Below are 22,092 nucleotides of genomic sequence, written 5' to 3' on the forward strand. Positions count from 1 at the left end.
GTGGACCATCATCCCAACATTCCTCCAGACCAAACTAGCCCAGCTCTCTGTTCCTAGCGCTGCCTGTCGATGGATCACCAGCTTTTTGATAGAGAGGCAACAGCTTGTGAGACTGAGGAAATTCATGTCAAACAGCCACAGCATCAGCACTGGCGCCCCCCAGGGATGTGTGCTCTATCCACTGCTCTTCTCCCTGTACACCAACACCTGCACCTCTAATGACTCTGTCATTTCAATAAAATGATATGCAATACTACCTTCATTTATTTTATACTACACTATTCAATTCTACAATTCTATTCTATTCCATCTTTATACCACATACATGTCTCTTCACTGGAAGCTTCTTTTTTTTTTACCAGAACATATTCCTTGTATGTGCAAACATACTTGGCAACAAAGTTCTTTCTGATATGGATTATAGTTTTAAATTGTAATATTTAAATTTTTTAAATATTTGAATGATCATTTATTTGTATTTTAGCAGTTTGCATTTTAGTTCAAGTTTAATTTTTATTAACTTTTGTTCCTAAAAATTTCGAAAAAAAACTTGTTTTTTTTCAGTTTTAGTAATTTTAGTACTTGAACTTAAAATTACTTGTTTTTAGTAAGTTGGCAAGGCAACATTTCAATTGCAAGTAAAAAAAAAATATATATTTTATTGAATATTTTGATTTTATTTGATCTTTATTTTAATTAGCCTACTTCAAATCAGTTTTGTTGTTTCTTACATTAACTGATCAAATTACTTCTAAAGATGTCTCCTTTTGCTTCAGTCCTAAGAAATTCTTGCACATTCTGCTAAATATGCACATTCTGGTGGTGTTCGCGCAGAGGATAAGACACACGCCTTTGGTGTGAGAGACCCGGGTTAAATCCACTGTGCGACACCAATGTGTCCCTGAGCAAGACACTTAACCCCTAGTTGCGCCAGAGACGTGCGACCTCTGACATACATAGCAATTGAAATTCGCTTTGGATAAAAGCGTCAGCTAAATGAATAAATGTAATGTAAATATCTAATTTTATGTACAACAAAAGTAATCATAAGAATGATTACATGACAGATTTTTTTTTTTTTTTTTGTGATCTATCCCTTTAAATAAACTGTTTTGTATCAGGTTATTTACTGAAACCTGGTCCTTTTTTCCCCCATCTATGATGTTCTACCATCACAAATTTTGTCCTTTCCAAGACATAAAGCTGTGAAACAGACGTCTAAACTAGTTCATAGTTTTTTTATAGGACCATCAGGGTGGGCCGAAGAATTCGGGAAGTGGGCCAAGCTTGTGAATGGAGCCAGACCTGGAGGATACTGTCTAGGCCAACCATATATATTCCCTGCAAAGCTCTCAGATGTAACACTGGGGATATACTGGTAACTGTACACCTCCTCACACTGTATTTGTACTTTGCTGACTGAGATCAAATCCCTCGCTCCACCTGGCCGGTACTGTTACATAAGAATATGCAACCTACCCATAGTCCTTGATCTGTCTGTGGTACCAAATACTGTTGAAGTATGCATTTTCATGTTTTGCGAGCTGAGAAGGTGGATTTCCTTCGGTCTTTGTAGCTTCCCCTATGTGGGTAACAAAATCAGATAAATACTGACAGGAATGCACCATTGAACATTTAGACATGCCAAACCAAGTCCTCTCGAAGAAAAAAGAAACTATCATCATATTTGAAAGGAAATAGTAATGCTGTATGAATGTGTGAAAATACGCATTAGGAAGATATGAAGAAAATGGCAGGTGGTCCCGGGAAAGTGCCAGAGATACTGGCTCCCACCTTTTCATGCAGTCTAAACATTTGTGTCTGAAAACTTAATCTATCTGACATTACAGAAACAGCAGTGGATTTACTCTCCATAACAACCATCAGATTGCATTACTGTAAGAAGGACGATTGTGTTTTCACAACTGTTTAAATACAAGAACGAATATCAAGTGTTTCTTAGTGCCGTGCTCAGCATATCCACAATACATGATGGTTTTGTAGGCTAGAAACTCTCTTTTTTATATGGCTCAATAACATGAACCTTGTTCATGATGCATTATTATTATTATTTAAATATATAAAACAGATACATATATATAAAATACATATAAACGGATTTGACGCACACTGCTTTGGCATGTTAGTAATCACTAATTGCAGTTGATTTCATTTTGGAGCTTGATGAGGAGGAGCCAAATCAATAAACAATGCAAGAGTGCGCCAATGCCAGTGCCACTCAACAAACCCTGATAACTGTGATATCTCTGAACAACAAAACAACTCGGCTGGATATTCGTTATAAAGACAAGATAATTCCACTGGATGTGAAACCAGCGGCTGCTGAGGAAATCTCGTTTTTGAGAACAGACTCTAAAGGTTAGTGCAGAGTGTTTATCTGTCTTTATCATGTTTTCAGTTATGTATTCAAAGCTCAATAAAATATAGGATTCAAAGTCCTAAAGCAGATACTGAAGCTTATATTTATATGCTTTATAAAACTTGCAATTTTCGGACCCCCTTTGGACACCAAAGTTATGGGAATCAAATTATTATGAAAGTCAAATTATCTTCAGCTTTCGTTGATTTCAAGAATGCACTGATATAAAAAAATTGAATGGTTGAAAATTAACAATTTTTGTTTTTAATCTCTAATTTTTTACCAGTAATGTATGGTACTATTATAGTACATGTAAATCATTAATAGGCTTAAAAAAAACTTTCTTAAAAACAACTTTTTTTTTGAAAAATTAAACATTACGTCAACATGCCACTGGATAATAAGTCTTCACAAAGGAAATGAGCTGGCATATGAAATCACTTATTTGTTGTGGACTTAATGACCATTAAAACTCTTACATGGAAACCGACCAGAAGTAATACCAAAATGTTCAAGGCAAGTGAAAAGAGCTTTTTGGTGGTAAAGTGTGTGTGTAGAGCAAGTTCCTCCTAATTAGGACTGGACTCAGGACAAGTTCACAGCAGACCGACTCGAGAGGCTTTCAATAGCTGCTTCCCTCAGCAACACCAGTGTATTCATTGTGAGGACAACCTGCTTCATGCGAACCGTCCAACTGTAGAGAGACAGCAAACAAACATGTGTATGTGTGTGTGTGTGTGTGTGTGTGTATTTATATAGGCTACATTAAAAAAACTTGATACTTTTAATGGTATCGTGCTGGGAAAAGAGGAAGGAACATTGTGCTTTGCGAGTTACCCACCATGTGTTGGTAATCGCGTAACATAGTCTGCTTTGCCGATTGTGAAACGTGACTGGTAAACAGTTTGCCAGAGATGAGCAAACGCAATATAGCCATTATAAGAACCCGGAACCCAGAATTGTGACTTGTGAGATATAAAGCTATTGCGAGATACTACATAAACTCACAGTTTGGAGTTATACAATTGCAATTGCGAGAAAGAAAGTAGCGACTAAGAGATATAGTCAAAATTATAAAGATATAAAGTCACAATGCAAGATATAAAGTTAGAGTTAGGAGGTATAAAATTACAATTGTAATATACTGTATATATACCTATTGTTAACTATGCTCTGCTTTTTTTACATGCCAATTTTTACTCGTTTTAGGTGCTTAAAGGTATTAACATTGGACTTTGCCTACAAGCCTTTTTCTATAATGTATACCTGACCAACAGCGGTTATAAACATATTTCCATATACAGTTTTGTTCAAAATAATAGCAGTACAATGTGACTAACCAGAATAATCAAGGTTTTTAGTATATTTTTTATTGCTACGTGGCAAACAAGTTACCAGTAGGTTCAGTAGATTGTCAGAAATCAATCAAGACCCAGCATTCATGATATGCACGCTCTTAAGGCTGTGCAATTGGGCAATTAGTTGAAAGGGGTGTGTTCAAAAAAATAGCAGTGTCTACCTTTGACTGTACAAACTCAAAACTATTTTGTACAAACATTTTTTTTTTCTGGGATTTAGCAATCCTGTGAATCACTAAACTAATATTTAGTTGTACGACCACAGTTTTTTAAAACTGCTTGACATCTGTGTGGCATGGAGTCAACCAACTTGTGGCACCTCTCAGCTGTTATTCCACTCCATGATTCTTTAACAACATTCCAGAAATTCATTCTCATTTCTTGGTTTTGCTTCAGAAACAGCATTTTTGATATCACCCCACAAGTTCTCAATTGGATTAAGGTCTGGAGATTGGGCTGGCCACTCCATAACATTAATTTTGTTGGTTTGGAACCAAGACTTTGCCCGTTTACTAGTGTGTTTTGGGTCATTGTCTTGTTGAAACAACCATTTCAAGGGCATGTCCTCTTCAGCATAGGGCAACATGACCTCTTCAAGTATTTTAACATATGCAAACTGATCCATGATCCCTGGTATGCGATAAATAGGCCCAACACCATAGTAGGAGAAACATGCCCATATCATGATGCTTGCACCTCCATGCTTCACTGTCTTCACTGTGTACTGTGGCTTGAATTCAGAGTTTGGGGGTCGTCTCACAAACTGCCTGTGGCCCTTGGACCCAAAAAGAACAATTTTACTCTCATCAGTCCACAAAATGTTCCTCCATTTCTCTTTAGGCCAGTTGATGTGTTCTTTGGCAAATTGTAACCTCTTCTGCATATGCCTTTTTTTTAACAGAGGGACTTTGCGGGGGATTCTTGAAAATAGATTAGCTTCACACAGACGTCTTCTAACTGTCACAGTACTTACAGGTAACTCCAGACTGTCTTTGATCATCCTGGAGGTGATCATTGGCTGAGCCTTTGCCATTCTGGTTATTCTTCTATCCATTTTGATGGTTGTCTTCCGTTTTCTTCCACGTCTCTCTGGTTTTGCTCTCCATTTTAAGGCATTGGAGATCATTTTAGCTGAACAGCCTATCATTTTTTGCACCTCTTTATAGGTTTTCCCCTCTCTAATCAACTTTTTAATCAAAGTACGCTGTTCTTCTGAACAATGTCTTGAACGACCCATTTTCCTCAGCTTTCAAATGCATGTTCAACAAGTGTTGGCTTCATCCTTAAATAGGGGCCACCTGATTCACACCTGTTTCTTCACAAAATTGATGACCTCAGTGATTGAATGCCACACTGCTATTTTTTTGAACACACCCCTTTCAACTAATTCAACTAATTGCCCAATTGCACAGCCTTAAGAGCGTGCATATCATGAATGCTGGGTCTCATTTGTTTTCTGAGAATCTACTGAACCTACTGGTAACTTGTTTGCCACGTAGCAATAAAAAAATATACGAAAAACCTTGATTATTCTGGTTAGTCACATTGTACTGCTATTATTTTGAACAATACTGTACATACTGCAGCAGGCAAAAGACTCATCTGCTGACTCATTTCTTCTGTTCCTTGTTGAGGCAAAGCAAAGCAGTCATTCATCCTTTACCCCATGTAACGTATCCCACATATACACACTTATGCTCAAACAGGCGGTAAATATCAAATTCATAGGAGAAACAGGCCATCATGAAATGTTTTGGAAAGTATTTGTTTGTTACGGTCAAGACTACTCAGTAGCAAACTTTACAAGAATAATCTTGGAAAATCTCTATGAAATGACAGTCTTTTCCAAATTATTGGAAGCAGCATGATGTTTCTGCACTTTTAGGTTTAGCAGAGGGCTTGCCCCCATTTATTTTCTGCTCTGTCTCCATTTTTCCAGATTACTTTTCAAATTAGGGAACACAAGATTCAGAGGTTTGCAGCATGAGGCTTTCTGATTGCAGCTGACCACTGTATTTATTCCTGCGTGCTGGTTAAAAATAAAAATAAAAATAAAATAAAATAAAATAAAAAATAAATATAATTGTGCCATATTAAATCATATGAAGTCTCAATTATAAGAAATAAATTCACAATTGTAAAGTAGGGTTAAAGCTGTGAGATTTCAGAGTTTTGTAGTCCCATTGAAATATACAATGTCACAACAATAATTGTGAGACAAAGTTATATTGCAAGATATAAAGTCTGGAGGTAAAGCAGCAATTGTGAGATACAGCCTTTACGAGATAAGTCTGAATTTGAGATATAAAGTCACAATTATGAGAAACAAATTCACATTTGAGATATTAAGTCACTTTGAGGGACAAAATCAGAGTTATGAAAACAATTGTGAGATATAAAGTTATATTAGGAAGGTTTAATATTGTCAAACTCTGGTCACACGGACTGTAGGATATAAAATCGTAATTATCAGAAACAAAATCATAATTGTGTGAAACAAAGTTATAATTCTTGACAGAGTTATATTTGGGAGGTTTAATATTGCAACTGCAAGACATAGAGTCACAATTATATAGAAAGTCTGGAGATTTCACAAGTTTTTTCTTAGATTGTGTTTTAGATTATGAGATATTCATAATTGTGAGATAATTTGACAGTTTTAATATTTAAATTGTAAGAAATAAAGTAGCGAGATAAAGTCACTATGAGATAAGTCTTATGCAATTTGAGATATAAAGTTACAATTATGAGAAACAAACTCAGACTTGTAAGACAGATGGGAGAAACACTGTAACTTCAAGAAAAAGCAGCAACTGTGAGACAGTCGTGAAGAGATAAGTCACATTTTGAGATTTAAAGTCAGAATTGTGAGAGATAGTCACTATGAGATAAGTCAAAATTTGAGACAGTCACAATTCAGAGAAACAAACTCAAAATTCTGAGACAGTTACATTGTGAGATTAAGTTGCAGTTGGGAGTTATAATACTGGAACTGCCTTTTTGAGATCGCAATTCCAATTGTGAGTCAAATTGTAAAATTTTAAGATTAAAGCTACACTTTACACTGTTAGAAACATTTACAGTTTTGAAATGTAAAGTCACAGTTAGGAGGTTACAACAGATACTGTAGTTGCAATTGCAGCAAAAGCCAGAATTTCCTTTATTGATCTTTATTTTCAGGTTTAAATTCAATGCTGCAGCATTAAGTGCAGCTTCAAAGACATCTGGATTCAGTCAGTCCAGTCTCTAAAAAGAGAAAGAAAAAGCAGTTGGTTGTCCCTCAAGCACTGTCTGTGAGGAAAAAGCAGTGCTAGTATGTCTCAGACGGGTTTTTTGGGGGGTCTTTTTTGCGGTTGGACAGTGCAGATGGTTGTGGTTTATGAAAAGACTCTGTGACTTCACCACGTTGTTACTCTTGGTTAGATCGGCAAGTTTCACTGCCATCTCACTGGAAGAGGAAATGCAGATATTCCACATGTACCGTAAACTACATCATCCCTTTTATTTTGTCTGACAGACTCCCACAAACCCACGAGAAGGAGATGTTTTCCATGAAAAATATTTTGAGGAGAAACCCTTCAGATGGTGAATTGATATTTATGCTTTCTACGTCTTAATTTTCTCTTTGAACAAGACTTATTCTAGAGAATTATTTGAAAAATAAATAAGCCGAAACAGGCACATTCAAGACGGCTTTCTTTACGAGGCCCCCTGAGTGTACACACTCGTAACCACGAGAGGAATCCGACGGAGATTAGCAAGGAATTTTAATGTAATACACATGTCATTTTCAAATGTCAAATCAAGAGAGGAGGAAAAATAAGATAACAATGAAGTACTCCAATACTCCTGTAAATTATAGAAATAGTGATATGAAAACTTTATGACATGTCATTCAACGTGATTTCTTGTGTTATCTAAACCAAAATTACCAAGTTTCTAAATATTCAAGGGGCTATTTAAGGGTCTATATAAATCCTGTAAATCTAGACATTGTCAACAAAATTGTTTTAGTTGGGTAAAACTGCTCCTTTGAGCAAAATCTTAACAGCAATTTTCAGGCAAATACATTGTATATATTGATCTATTACATTTTTGTATACTCTCAGAAATAACTTGGGTATAAAGCTGTCACTGGGGTGGTACCTTTTCAAAAGGTACATTTTTATACCTTAAAGTGTTCATATTAGAACCTAATAGGTACAATAGTGTACCTTTTGAAAAGGTACCTCCCCAGTGACAGATTTTGTACCTTTATTTCTGAGAGTGATGGAAGAAAGGGGAAAAATCTGTATGAGTTTTAAAAGTCTGTTAAAGAAAAAGCAAAGAATCATCTAAAGCACAACAATTTATTACTGCCAGATGGCAGCACAATTGTACATGTGTACATTAAAATATATATTTTTTTATTGAAATGTATGTAATTTACAGCTAGACAGTGTTGATATTGTTAACTAAAACCATTAAAAGAGTTTTCAATAACTGAAGTAAAGCTGAAATTATATATATATATATATTTGATTGAAAAAAAAATATTTAAACGAAAATTATAAATTGACTGAGAAATTAACCTTAATATGTGTGAAACCTAAAAATTTAATAAATTAATTCTAAATAGATTTAAATGACATACACAAATAAATAAAAGTGAAAAAAGCACATAAAAATATTACTAAAAATCTAAATGTAAACTGAAAATGTAAAAATAAAAGCCAATTCAAAATATTCATAAATACTATAGTAATTAGTAAATAATACCCAGTTCTGCTAGATTACTACTGTACTGTGGTACTGTGTGCCTAACCTACTTGAATGAGCACTGAAATGAGGGGATAGTTAATTGGGTTTAATACAGAGGATCATTGTGTTGTGGAATCTGGAGCACCACATGAGCACTCGATGGCCCTCGCTTGTATGTCACTCAACCATGTCTTTGATGATCCTTGCCAAATGACCCTTATGATGTAATAATTTTTTCAGCAGTGATGCGATTTTTCATATTCTGTTTCTCTTCAGGTTGTGGCATGTGGGTTGAGTGATCTACGAGGGAATTTGGGTGATGGCTCTGATTGGCTTTCTGGTGGTGGCAGTGTGTGGATCGCTGGTTGCTTGGGCGGATCAGCTGAAGCACGCCCGGACACCTTTGTTACCCCATCGGCCATTTGTGGTGGTGTGGAATGCACCTACTGAATCCTGCCGTCTTCGATTTAAGGTTGAACATGTCAATAATCTAGCAAATGTTGCGTGTGGTCCAAACGATGGGAATAATATCTTGTCTGTCTCTTTTGCAAGGTTGATTTGGACCTTAGCGTCTTCGACATTGTTGCAAACCACAACGAAACCTTGAGCGGCCCCAACGTGACCATCTTTTACCACAGTCACCTGGGATATTATCCTTACTACACCAGCTCTGGCATTCCCATCAACGGAGGCCTTCCTCAGAACCAAAGCCTGAGCAAGCACCTCAGCAAAGCTCGAGCAGACATCGATAAGCTCATACCTTTCAAGGACTTCCACGGGCTTGGTGTCATCGACTGGGAAGACTGGCGACCACAGTGGGTTCGCAATTGGGGATCGAAGGACATCTACCGGAACAAATCCAAGGAGCTTACAAGGAAACTGCATCCTGATTGGCCACAAAGTAAGGTAGAGAATGAAGCAAAGGAGCTCTTTGAGAGAGATGGACAAGCATTCATGAACTCAACACTGGTGCTAGCTGAGAGTCGACGACCACATGGGCTTTGGGGGTTTTACCTGTTTCCTGACTGTTACAATTATGGCTACAAGCAGCATCCATTGCGTTACACAGGAGAGTGTCCTAATATAGAGCCTGTGCGCAATGATCATCTAATGTGGCTGTGGAAAGAGAGTACAGCCCTCTATCCTTCCATCTATCTCGACTATGAGCTCAAGTCTTCAGCTAATACTGTCAAATTTGTGCACTATCGTGTCAAGGAGGCCATGCGGATTGCCTCTATTGCTAGGAATGACTATACATTGCCTGTTTTTGTTTATTCCAGACCCTTCTATGCATACACATTTGTTGTCCTATCAGAGGTGAGTAAAACATTTAAATATAGGGCAAAAGGTAAATAATTAAGTTTGAACTATGGTACAGGAGTTGAAAAATATGCTGTGATTTGCTGAAACATGGAGAAATGTGGACAACCAATTTTGAGGATTCAAAAAATTTCCTGTAATTTCTTTTTTTTAATTCTTTTTCTGTCATTTAAGAAGGGGAAAAACTTTAAATTATATTAAAAGTGATGTTTATAGTATCTACACAACTGCTGTCAAAAACAGAATAGCAAAAATAATCGTTATCAAACTAATTTCTTCAAACACTCCCCTTGTTTTTCATTGGTTAGTTAAACAGGTAGCCCCATCCCAAAGTGCACGCCATTGGTTGAGCCAATGTTGCTTTGCTGAGTTGGTCGGGATTCTCAAACAAACAAAACAAAATACCACAGAGGGACACTGTTTATACTCAGGAAATCAACTTACGAATAAATAAAGGCCTGTTCACACTATGAACAATAACTGTAGCGATAAGCTTGAAGATTTAATAATTTAAATTCTTACTAGAAGAGAAAAGTCCACACCACAACAATAACAACTTAGAGGAACAAGTATGCAGGATGCAAGTATGGGGGTTAGGTATGTTTTGAAGCATGACAGCTGGTTAAGCTGGTCCAGTTGGTCATGAGCTGGTCATGCAGGAGCTAGATGCCAACTTATAGCCAGCTCAGGACCAGCTTTAACTAGCTCAAATCAGCGGCCATGCTTTGAAACACGCCTAACCAGCATATGCTTTTTGTTTTTGTTTTAAAGGGGATGAGTTTGTAATGTATCTAAAGTAAACTTATGAAGAAATTGAACTACTAACAAACAAAAAGGGTAAAAAACAACAACAAAAAAACAGTCTTTTAAAAAGCTGGTACTGAGTTGCTTTGCTCATTACCAACTCACTACTTAGCACTCTTTCCAGCCATCTAGAGGAACCTGTCAAACACGCACGTCCTGATTTTGCCAAGTCCGATGTGTTCCTAGGTCAACATATTTTGTTGACCCTGGAACAACATTTTACTCCAAAAATATATTCTTAACCATATCCCTACACCTAAACCTAACCTTAACCATGAGTAATCCCTAAAATCAGAGGAAATGATAGATGAATGACACTGATGTACAAGCACCAAACACTGATTTTAAGCATAAACTTCACAAAATCTATAAACTGGTTCTTCAAATCTGATTGGTTAATCACAATGTTGTTCCAGGGTCAACAACGAAGTTGTCCCAGGAACATGTCTCACTTGGTAAAATCAGGTTAGGCGTCAAACACACATTGTTTTAATCACTTACCCCCCTAAATCACCCTCACCCCGGCATCTTAAATGCCAGAGATATGCTTTAACACTCATCTGTCAGCTTGTTATGAGTGGAATGTTCCAAATCTCCCTCTGCAGTAGGTCTGCAGTCGTGTTTTCGGTTTGATGGGACCACCCGCCTTTATACAGTGAGGTACATCACAACGTAATGTACTTATTATGACTAGTTTAGGTTACAACCGATAGCTTCCATATGTTCATTGTGATAGTACAAGCTACAGACCAAACTTTATACAGGTGGGTGTACTGTATTGTTTTATTTCCCACCAGGTGAAAACCAAATGTTTAGTTTTACACCTCTCCTCAGTAAGCCACATGATGTATCATTCACGGCCGATGTACAAATGCCAAATCTTACAAAAGAGCAATAGTAACTGTGTAACAAATGTATTCTCCAGGCCTGCAACTCGATTTCTTGCTTTTCTGCATTAACAAAAAGAAATACTGTATTAATCTTGAACAGAGTGACCTGGTCCACACTATAGGAGAGAGCGCAGCACTGGGGGCCGCAGGGGTGGTCCTGTGGGGCTCATCTGAATATGCCCGATCTCAGGTACTCATTATCTACAGTTCTGTTCAAAAGTTCAGGGCTTGTAAGATTGTTATAAAAAAATGTTGATAGTCTCTGGTGCACAAGGCTTCATTCATGTGATCGAAACACATTGTAGAACAGAAATGTTGTAAAATATTACTACAATTTTAAATAACTGTTTCATATTTCAGGATATTCCTAAATGTAATTTATTCCTGTGATGCACAGCTGGATTTTCAGCATCATAACTCCAGTCTTTCAGTGTCACATGATCCTCCAGTTTCAATTTCTTATTTTAAAAAGTTTACCTACTGTGATATACATCAGACACAGAGCAAATTTAATGAATGAATCAATAATTCTCTACATGCTAACAATGTTATGCAACCATTAAATCTCCTTGACTGGATTGATTGCATTAGCCATGATAACCAACAATATTAGGTGATCAGCATCTGTGTGAGCTGATGGTATTAACATATTAAACATCTTTGAAGCTCTGGAAACTATCTATCCTCAATTCATATCTTCAAAAGGGACATATCAATTAATGACATAATGGGAATTATGTTTATTTGTCTCGCATGTAAATGAGCTTGGACAAGTAGAGTTCAATAGAAACACACTTTATCATGAGAAAAATGAAGATGATGTCCAGTCTTTCATATTATTTTTTCTAACAAATCAACAACAAAAAAAAGAAGAAAAAAAAAGAAAACTAAAATCAATCATTTTAAATGCTACAAGTGAATTTAGAGATTCTAGATCATACAGATTTTCCAAATATAACATTTAACAGTGTTATTAAATTATTAACTTTACATGAGCATTACATGAGAAAAAAATATCTAAATGTAAAAAAACTAAATCCATAAAAAACATCTGTTACTTGAAATGAAATAAGCATCAACTGAAATAAAATAAAATAAATGTGATTTCAGCTTATTGCCAATGCAAAAAGTTGATTGTTTATCTTAACTAAAACTACAATAAAAATGTATTAAAACTATATAGACACCTTTTTTAAAAGGAAAAAACTAATAAAAATGACAGAAACACACCACAAAAAATTTCTAAATATAAATATAAAAATGACAAATAATTTAAAATATGAATGCTGTAATAGTATATTAATGATACTTAAATACGTTTTTTATTTATTTATATATTTAGTAACTTTAGTACTTAAACGTTTTATTTCAGTAAGTCGCCAAGGCAACATTCATTTTTAGATCTACCTTTTCTAATTCTGAAAAGTTTTAATCTAATATTTATATATATTTTTTATTTTATTTGAATAAAATTTTTTTAGTTAACAATATGGCACTGTTACACTCAATACAATGACATCAACCAACATCAATAATAAATAAATAAATAAATAAATAAATAAATAAATAAATAAAATAATAATATCTAATATTAGTTTGTCTTTGTGCAGAGAAACTGCCTGACAGTCAAGAAGTACATTGACGGTCCACTGGGTCACTATGTGATCAATGTGACCTCAGCTGCTAAGTTGTGCAGTAAGGCCTTGTGCAAGAAGAACGGCAAATGCATCCGTAAGAGCCTGGACTCTGGGGCCTACCTGCACCTCAATCCTCGCTTCTTCAGCATCCGCCTCAACCGCAGCATCCGTGGACCACGCTTCCACGTCAGCGGCCACCTCAACAACCACGATATCCTGGACATGAAGCAAAAGTTCACCTGTCAGTGTTACCAGGGCTGGACAGGAATCTACTGTGAAATGCCTCAGACAGCACAACCTGTCCCGTCCCACCCGAGAGACAGCGTCCTGGGAGAACTACTGCTGGTCCTGTCCCTTCACTTCTCCTGTCTGTCTGTCATCATGTTCTTGGGTCTGTGTCTCATTATTAAGTGTCTGATACTGTAAAGTGCTGTGTAGATGGGGATTTGGACTGTATCTGTTTAATAAAAAAGACAAGGAAATAAAGTTAATTGTAGCTGTATCTAAAGTGACCTCGTTTTCTCTGTTAAAACGGATACTTAAAATAGAAGACTGATCTGATTGGATCTGAGACAATCATACAGCACAACCAATTTAGTCCAATTCACATATCAAGCACTCTTGCAAATAAATTCTTTAGTGAATCAAAAACAGAGAATATAACTATGGTGTGTGATTCATAAGCAAATGACTATTTTTAACTGGTTCCTATCCTTGAATCAAAAACATGCAGTAGTGACTCTTCTAAAACCAGTTATTTTTGACAAATCAGAACCGTACAGAGTGACCAGTGTACCCGTTTTTCCTTTCATGTACAAATTACTCCTTTAAATATTTTCTTTTTAGTGATTTAAAAGCATATAGAACAACCAGTAACATGTGATTTATGAACAAATGACTCTTTTGAATTTTTTTTTTTATGATTCATGAGCAAAAGACTCCTTCAAATCAGTTATTTTTAATGAATCAAAATAAAGCATAAACAGTATACCCGGGCTGTAGCTCCATGAATGTCTCCTTTTTATTGAACCAAATGCATATAGAACAACCAGTATGATGTTTGAATCATGAAAAAATTACTCTTTTGAACTGTGGTTATTTTAACTGAATCAAAAACATGCAGGGGTGCATTTCCAAAAACCATAGTTGCTAACTAAGTTAGCAGATCACTTATGCTGTGTTCACACCAAATGCGAATAGAGTGTCTGGCACGAATGATTTCAATGTTAAGTCAATGCAAAGGCGCATTTACGCACGTCTGGAGGTCTTGTGGCGCGAATGAGGCATTTTGCGTGGCGCAGAAGACGCGAATTCGCATCTGCCGCCCGAGTTGAAAAATTTTAACTTTGGCGTCAATTTGCGCCACGTTAACCAATCAGGAGCCTGCTCAGGAGTCAGGAGCCTGCTTGGAAGAGTGTGTAATACACATTTAACTTTTGAGTCACGTACGTTTATTGACCTGCTGCCTTCCTGCTTTTTACAACCATTTTCACCCTAATATACCCTACTTTTCGCTAACAAGATAATGCGTTTATTCAGAGGACGTGTGCAGGAAAAAATGGAAAAGACCCGAGTGCTCAATCAACATCAGCCATCTTGCAAACAGACAACTGCTAGCACTTTCCCCTCCCACAAGAAGCGGATTTCGCCTCATGGGGCGGTCACACTGCACTTTTTGTTCCATTGAGTTCCATTCATACGCATGCGAATGCGTCAGACCGGAAACGCACACTCATGCGAAAAAATTCGCATTTCGCTGCGTTCCAAAGTTCAAGTTTGGTGAACTGTGACCTGCGAATTCGCATCACTTGAAGATGTGGGACCAGTAGAAGATCCATACGTCACTGCGTGACCTCTCTGTACATTAATACAAAAATGAAGGAAGCGCTATATAACTTTAGCTGTAGCGCAGCGTCCTATTTTATATAACACATATTTAAAAGATTATAAAATAAAAAAAGCAGCTGCATGGCTCGCAGTGTCCGTTGAAACAGGAACAGATGGTACATTTGAATGAGGATGTTGTTTAATTTTTTATTGCTTAGGGTGTATATATTATTTATAGAGAGAGAGATACAGAGAGTAAAATATAATAAGATGCTTTCGACACCGTCGCAAAAGACACAGTACAAGCACATATTAATCCACATTGTGATAATTGAAGAGAGACCGTTTTATCTTGCTCCCGCCCATATTCGCAGCGGTGTCCGAAATAATTTTGCACATTTAAAGTCTAGTGTGACCGCCCCTTCAGACGCGCGTCAATTTTGCTTCAAACTTTTGCTTTCTATGCGCGAATGCATTCAAAATGTTCAAGGGGCAAACTAGACGCGGTAGATGCGAATTTGACGTTCTATTCGCGTTTGGTTTGAATACAGCAAAAGGCTTCCAAAAAACTTAGCTGGCATGGACCTCACTGCTGAGAGACACCCATCTTCATAACCAGGCTCCAGGACAGGCGTCCCACTGCCACATCTTCATGATTATCACCGTTTGCTTTAAAGACCTTATTAAAAGTCTTATTTGTTATCTATTTCTAAATTCATGGTTCGGGGGGGGGGGGGGGGGGGACCCCATAAGGAACCATACCGCCAAAGATAAATTGTGTTTAATAAACTCAAGTAAACTTGCCAAAGTGGTTCCTGTCTGGACTAGCCCCGGTGGCTTCTACATGTAAAAATACAAGTACAGGTACAGAAATGCACAAGATTTACTTGCTACTTTTACTTTTTAAACATAGACTCTATCAGGGAACTGGAGAGCGATGGGTTGAGGACTCAAATGCAGGATGATATGAGCATTTAATTATATTAAAAACCTATCAAAAACTACCCTTAGGGGGAAAGACAGGCAGGCAGGCCAAGACAAGGCACAGCAAGGGGAACATACACACATATGACAATTACTCTCAGAATTAAACATTAAACAACAAAACAGCAATGGACTGCATACACAAGGAGTATAAATAGGGAAACAAATGAGGAGGATAATAAGGGAGACACAGGTGGACTAACTCAAACAATAACAAGGTATTAAGACAGGCAGGGTCAGACAAGAGACAGGAGAGCAGCAACAAACACACAACAAGCCATTTGCTCAAACAAACACAGTGACATCTGGTGGCCAACTAAGGCACACCAGCTGAACGGTCACACACACATCTTAAGTAATAAGTAGACTCTCATGTTATCATTTGGGTTTTCAGAGTTTAGTGTTATATGCACAAAAACGTCAGGAATTATTAAAAAGGACTCCAAATGGTTTCTTCCCTACCAAAACAGAGGTGAATATTCTCAACTATTTCCCCCGAAATGAGACATAACAGAATGGTGTAATGACCCTTATGAAAAATAAGTTTATTCAAGTGTGCTATTAGTATACTTCTTTTAAACTAAAAATGGGAAAGTATGCTTTTAGTTTACTTTGTATGTACTTCTCAGAAATGGGATTTATGTACTCCTCAGAAATATACTTAAAGGGACAGTTCACCCAAAAATGAAAATTAGGTATTTTCTTCCGGGTCTGTTGTGAGCGCATTCAAAACACTGCAGTTTAGTGATATCCGGTTTGTGAACGAATCACTCGATGTAACCGGATCTTCTTGACCCAATGCACCAAATCGAACTGAATCGTTTGAAATGGTTCACGTATCTAATAAGCATTAATCCACAAATGACTTATGATGTTAACTTTTTTTTTATGTTTCGAGAATGAGTCAATCATTCGTTCGTTATCTGGCTCGGCTCGGTGTTCATCTTCAGTTTTCTCTTAACAGCAGTTCAGTCAGTGTACATCGAGTGATTCGTTCGCAAACCGGATATCACTAAACTGCAGTGTTTTGAACTCGCTCACAACAGATCCGGAGGAGAAGACAATGCTGAATAAAGTAACTGACCCTCTGATGTCACATGGACTACTTTAATTATGTTTTTCTTACCTTTCTGGACATGGACAGTAAACCGTACACACAGTTTAAATGGAAGAACAGAAAGCTCTCAGACTAAATCTAAAATATCTTAAACTGTGTTCCAAAGATAAACGGAGGTCTTACGGGTTTGGAACGATCATGAGGGTGAATCATTAATGACATAATTTTTATTTTTCTGTGAACTATCCCTTTAAAATGACATTTAAGTATACTTGACTTAACACTTACAAAAGTCTAAATATATTTGATCTATACTCTTAGAATCCATGTTTTCTTTGTTATACAGTAGAGGGCGCTAGTACACATCTGCACAGAATAAAAAATAAAAAAAAGTGAAGAAGAAAAAACACAACAACAGATACTAACACATGTAAACTAACACGATCATCTGACATGAAACAGCATCAAAACTGTAACGTTATGGAATAAAATGTCGACTGATGATGAGGTAATAATTACTGTCAAGTTTTTGGGTGTTGATCGACTCCGTCTACGTTTTGATTATTCCTTCTGATTCCAAGTCATAGTCTTTTTTCAGCTTTTTGTTCAAAATGTTATTTCTTTATATTTGTATGAAATTTACCCACATTAAAGTGTAAAGAATGCATGAAGATCTTTGTATGTTTTGTATGTTCATATACATTTAATATATACACATTAAAACCTTAACAGGTACATACTAGTATACTTAAAGTATGACGTAAAGTTCACTTAAAATGAGTATGAGTATACTTGCAGTATAAAACTACTAAAGTAGTAGTTTACTGACACTAAACTTCTAAGTGTACAAAGTATTTAATTAGAAAACCTATAATTAAACCTATAAAATCAGTAAACCTATAAGTTCACTTTTAGTATTATTGTAGTACAAACTACAAACATGGAGGTAAACTAGTTGTGTACTCAAAGTTTGCGACTGTTATATTTAAAAGTATACTTTTATATACTAGAAAGTGGGTATACTTACAAGTATACTACTAGAACACTGATATTTGTATACTTGAACTTTACTTAAGTATACTTAACAAAATAAACTTGAAGTATACTACTTTTTGGTAAGGGGAGGCAAAGTTGGTTGACCAAAATGTCTCAGTGTGGACTGAAGTCTCCATAGATTGTGATTTAGCTTGTCAGCAAAAAACTATCAATACATTTGCAAACCTGGGAAAAAAGAGTCCTATAATTTTTTTTTGTAGCAACCATCATCGGTTAAGGGATCTGAGATTTTGATGTTGGAAAAATACATCTTTATCCAAATTTTGCACATTACATGGAAAAAAAAAGTTTCTTTGTGGTGCATGCAGACCATTGTTTATTTTGTCTGGGGTAAAATGAGTCACAAAAAAAAAAAAAATGGAAGAGGAGGATGTGTTTTGCACATAAGCTAAACAATCAGTAAGATGTATTTTTTTTTTCATTTTTTCCGATCTCATCCATTACTAAATGGAACTTGGTGGGTTAATTTAATTTTAAATCAACATTTACCGAAATCAAACATGCTCCAACTCAAAGACCGAGTCTGCATCTTATATAAAACACATGGCTGGATTTGAATATTTATATAGTATGCAATTGATGTTATTTGTTGAACCTGGATCGCTACGCACGTAAGAAGCGGGAATGTGAGGAAAGGTTTTCGGCTAGCAAGGACGTGCATTAACAGAGACACACCTCACATCTGTTGGTTCGAGCCAAGGATACACTCGCAAACACAGACCTGGAACCTGATCTAGAGATGGAGGAATTCCTGAAGTTTAGGGTGGGACAGACAAATCCAACACAAGCACCTCCAGACCCCTTGCCGGGAAGTTAAGAGGGAAAAAAATCCCTGTATGTATGGGAGAGTGGGGTCATTCGGTGCCTTTCCATAGTTTGTGCTCTATGGGGACCACATCAAAGCAGTACAGTTAGTGTGTTTAGGCAGGTGGGTGCGTATTTGTGTATTCTGCAATAAGCAGAAGTACATTGAGAAGTACAGAATACATTTCTAACTGCAGGAATGACAAAAAAATAACACGGTTAAACTACAGGACAAACGAGTCATATATTCATACCTATTATCTATGATTAATGTACACCGAACCATTCATTAAGAAATTGTCCTTGATCTCGAGGCTTATTGTTTAGCTAAGCATTCCTTAAGAATTCAAATGCTATAATTTTGGGCAAAACATTTCTAGATATTTTGAAAAAAGTCACTTTTTTTTTTTTTTTGTAGTGCAGAATTAAATATGAAAAAAAAAACATCAAAGTTAGCAATAAAGGTTTTATATTTTATTGTTTTAAGCAACACTTCTTTATAATGGTTTAAATTTTAGTTTCAGCTAAATTTTTAGTTCACTTTATAATAACTCTTGTAAATGCCATAGCACATAAACTTCACTAACGTTGTATTTGGAAAATACTATAGTATTGATGTAGTACATAAATAAGAGACACAAAATATTTGCACACACCTCTAACTTTAATCGACTGATCAATTCAGTCTTTAAAAGACAGGAGTGAGTCTGAAGTACAGATATCAGCATGCGCTCTTCAGCTCAGAAGAGGAGAAAGAAAGAGGTCTCAATGGTGAGGTCATCTTTCCCTTCCATAATTTCTCCACAAACTACCAGTCTACATTACCCCACTCTCCCACCACTAATAACAGTTCATGGGTTGCTAAAATATGCCACACATGCATTAATCTTATACCCACTGACAGGTATTACATTAAATATTTGTTGCCACTGCCACTGTATATGTCTTTGTTTATGTAAAAATGGGTCAGAGTTAATTTAATGACTTTAAATGTATGTTTTTAGTACTTTTTTGCAACAGTCAAACCTATATGTCAGTAGTAAAGTTCTTTCAAGCAGTCACGATTAAAGTGTCATGCTTTTGTTGCCCAGTCCTTATTTTACTGTTATAATTATTATAATTAACTAAATTAATGTCTTTATAGCTTTTACTGTAAGTGAGCTTTAAAATTCATTCAAGCAGGTACTATTAAAGTGCAATGATTGTTGCACAATTCTTATTTTTAATCATCATCGTCACTAAAATAACTTGTGTGTAAAAATGTTATTCATTCAAGTAGGCCTGTTTTCTCTGTTAATAATCATAATAAAATTACAGTTGTAAACTTCTAGAATAAAAACTTGAATAACTGAATTTATTAAAATGTATTTAATAATAAACTAAATTTAAAGTTAATATGCTGCTTAAGCTGTTGTGGTGTTCATTCCCATTGTTTCTAGATTATTGTGTAGAGTGATCAGATGCATTTTGGTGATGATCCATGCTTTTTTTCAGCATGATGGAGCACCATGTCACAAAGCATGAGTGAAAAAGAAGTGGCTGGAAGATCATTAAATTGACATTTTGGATCCTTGGCCAGGCAACTCAGTGGTCAGTCTTCAAAAAGCAAGAGACAAGCAGAAGCCCACAAATTTTGATCAACTCCGATTACTAATAACGCAATAATGGACCGCCATCAGTCAGGATTTGGACTAGTAACTGATATCCAGCATGCAGTGTTGTGCCAGTTCATACTTAAAAAGAACGAGCTCAAAGTTCAGTTCACATATCTAAAAACGAACTAGTTCACGTTCATTTGTTAAATTCTTTTTAAGACAGGCCACTATCTTACTCAATAGAACCTCTTTACCATCCATTGCAGCTGCAAATCACTGCCACTCCAAAACGAATCAAAATTATTGTACCAATAAACAAGAGACAATTATTATAGCCAGGAGAAAAATAATGTTGAGATAGAGAATATATTTACCCCTTAAATAATGTGTAATCATGATATGTAGAAATTGGAAAATACAAGGTACAGTCAAGGTATACTGTATGTTCAGTGAAACTTTCATTTAGCCAGCATGAACCAAATTACCCAGGACTTTAAAAAAAAAGTTTATTCAGGTTCATAGGGAAAAGATCAGTCTACTGACAAAAATCCAGCATATTCTGAACGGCAGTAACTATGTAACGGTTAAGCATTTTCCTCCCATAGAAAACCATTATAAGAACGCTTAATGTGGCTTAATGCAGATTAGAATGTCCCCTTATTATGTAGAAATAACGAGATATCGATACTAGGCTACTGTGTTCACCGTGGTCTCCTTTTTGATCAGCAGAAACTATTTTTGCTTGTTTGGGATCTGACTGTCCAGCATATTTGAAAAAGTTAAGCAAACTTTCCTGTCTTTTTGACATTTTTTCCCCTGCATGAAATGATCGAGGCTAACAGCAATCTCAACTAGTACAACAAGCGCGCAAGTCATGTGTCACAAACATTGAAAACTACACAAAAAGTAATTTTTTTTTACAATTAATTGCAATTAATTTTAGTGACACAGGAGGTGCCGGATCCAATGTCGGAGGTGACGGAAACATGTTCCGGCTCAAATTAAGCCCTGGTAAAACCTGACTTTTCAAATTAGCTTGAACGTGAACTGCGCGTGCTGTTCATTCCTGCCAGAGTGAGCATTGCTCTCGTTCATGTTCATCGTATGAAAAGTGATTTGTTCAGTTCAGCGTTCAGCGAAAATATGAACGCGTTCAGGGAATCTACATATACTGAAGCAGCAAACTTTGCCAAATTTATGTCACTGCCAAAACTAGACAATGTTGTCAAATCCACAACTCATTGATGCCACAGGCCAGGAATAAATCTTTAGAAAAAAAGTGCAGCATCTGTTAAAATACTGCTTTTCTACAAGTCAAAGGTTCATTTGTTATGACCCATGGTTAAAAATACGAGCTCATTGTCTGGACATGTTGCTCAGAAGGGAGTGTGAATGGCTTTGACATTGTTCTTCTAAAAGCTAACTATAGGAGGCCATTAAAATGCTCTGTTAATTGGTCACTGTGGAACTGTAGTGTTACCTGCTATGCCAGATGTTCCTCTTCTCACAGATCACACTCTTGTGCGTCTACCAAAACCAGCGTTACCTGAAATACGATCCTGAACTTTTCCTGTTTGCCTTATTCGCTTGCCACGACACCCGTTATTGCTTCTGCCGCTGGTATGTCTGATTCACTGCTT

The 22,092-nt window shown here is 36.3% G+C and overlaps 1 protein-coding gene and 1 long non-coding RNA gene across 2 annotated transcripts in view; one reads left to right on the plus strand and one right to left on the minus strand.

Moving 5' to 3' along the window:
- LOC127946801 (uncharacterized) overlaps positions 1-22,092 on the minus strand; it is a 26,225-nt gene extending 4,133 nt beyond the window's left edge. The window contains exons 1-3 of the long non-coding RNA XR_008151173.1: positions 21,933-22,092; positions 13,442-13,586; positions 13,250-13,345 (exon numbers count right to left, since the gene is read on the minus strand). This is a non-coding gene — a long non-coding RNA (uncharacterized LOC127946801). The remainder of the gene's footprint in view (positions 1-13,249; positions 13,346-13,441; positions 13,587-21,932) is intronic.
- Positions 2,218-13,631, plus strand: LOC127946799 (hyaluronidase-like). Its single transcript, XM_052543564.1, has 5 exons — positions 2,218-2,379; positions 8,755-8,950; positions 9,031-9,795; positions 11,593-11,682; positions 13,103-13,631. The coding sequence occupies exons 2-5, from the start codon at positions 8,798-8,800 to the stop codon at positions 13,553-13,555; spliced, it is 1,461 nt and encodes a 486-aa protein (XP_052399524.1). The 5' UTR covers positions 2,218-2,379; positions 8,755-8,797; the 3' UTR covers positions 13,556-13,631.

The sequence above is a fragment of the Carassius gibelio genome, chromosome A25 (genome assembly GCF_023724105.1).
Source record: "Carassius gibelio isolate Cgi1373 ecotype wild population from Czech Republic chromosome A25, carGib1.2-hapl.c, whole genome shotgun sequence".
NCBI lineage: Eukaryota > Metazoa > Chordata > Actinopteri > Cypriniformes > Cyprinidae > Carassius > Carassius gibelio.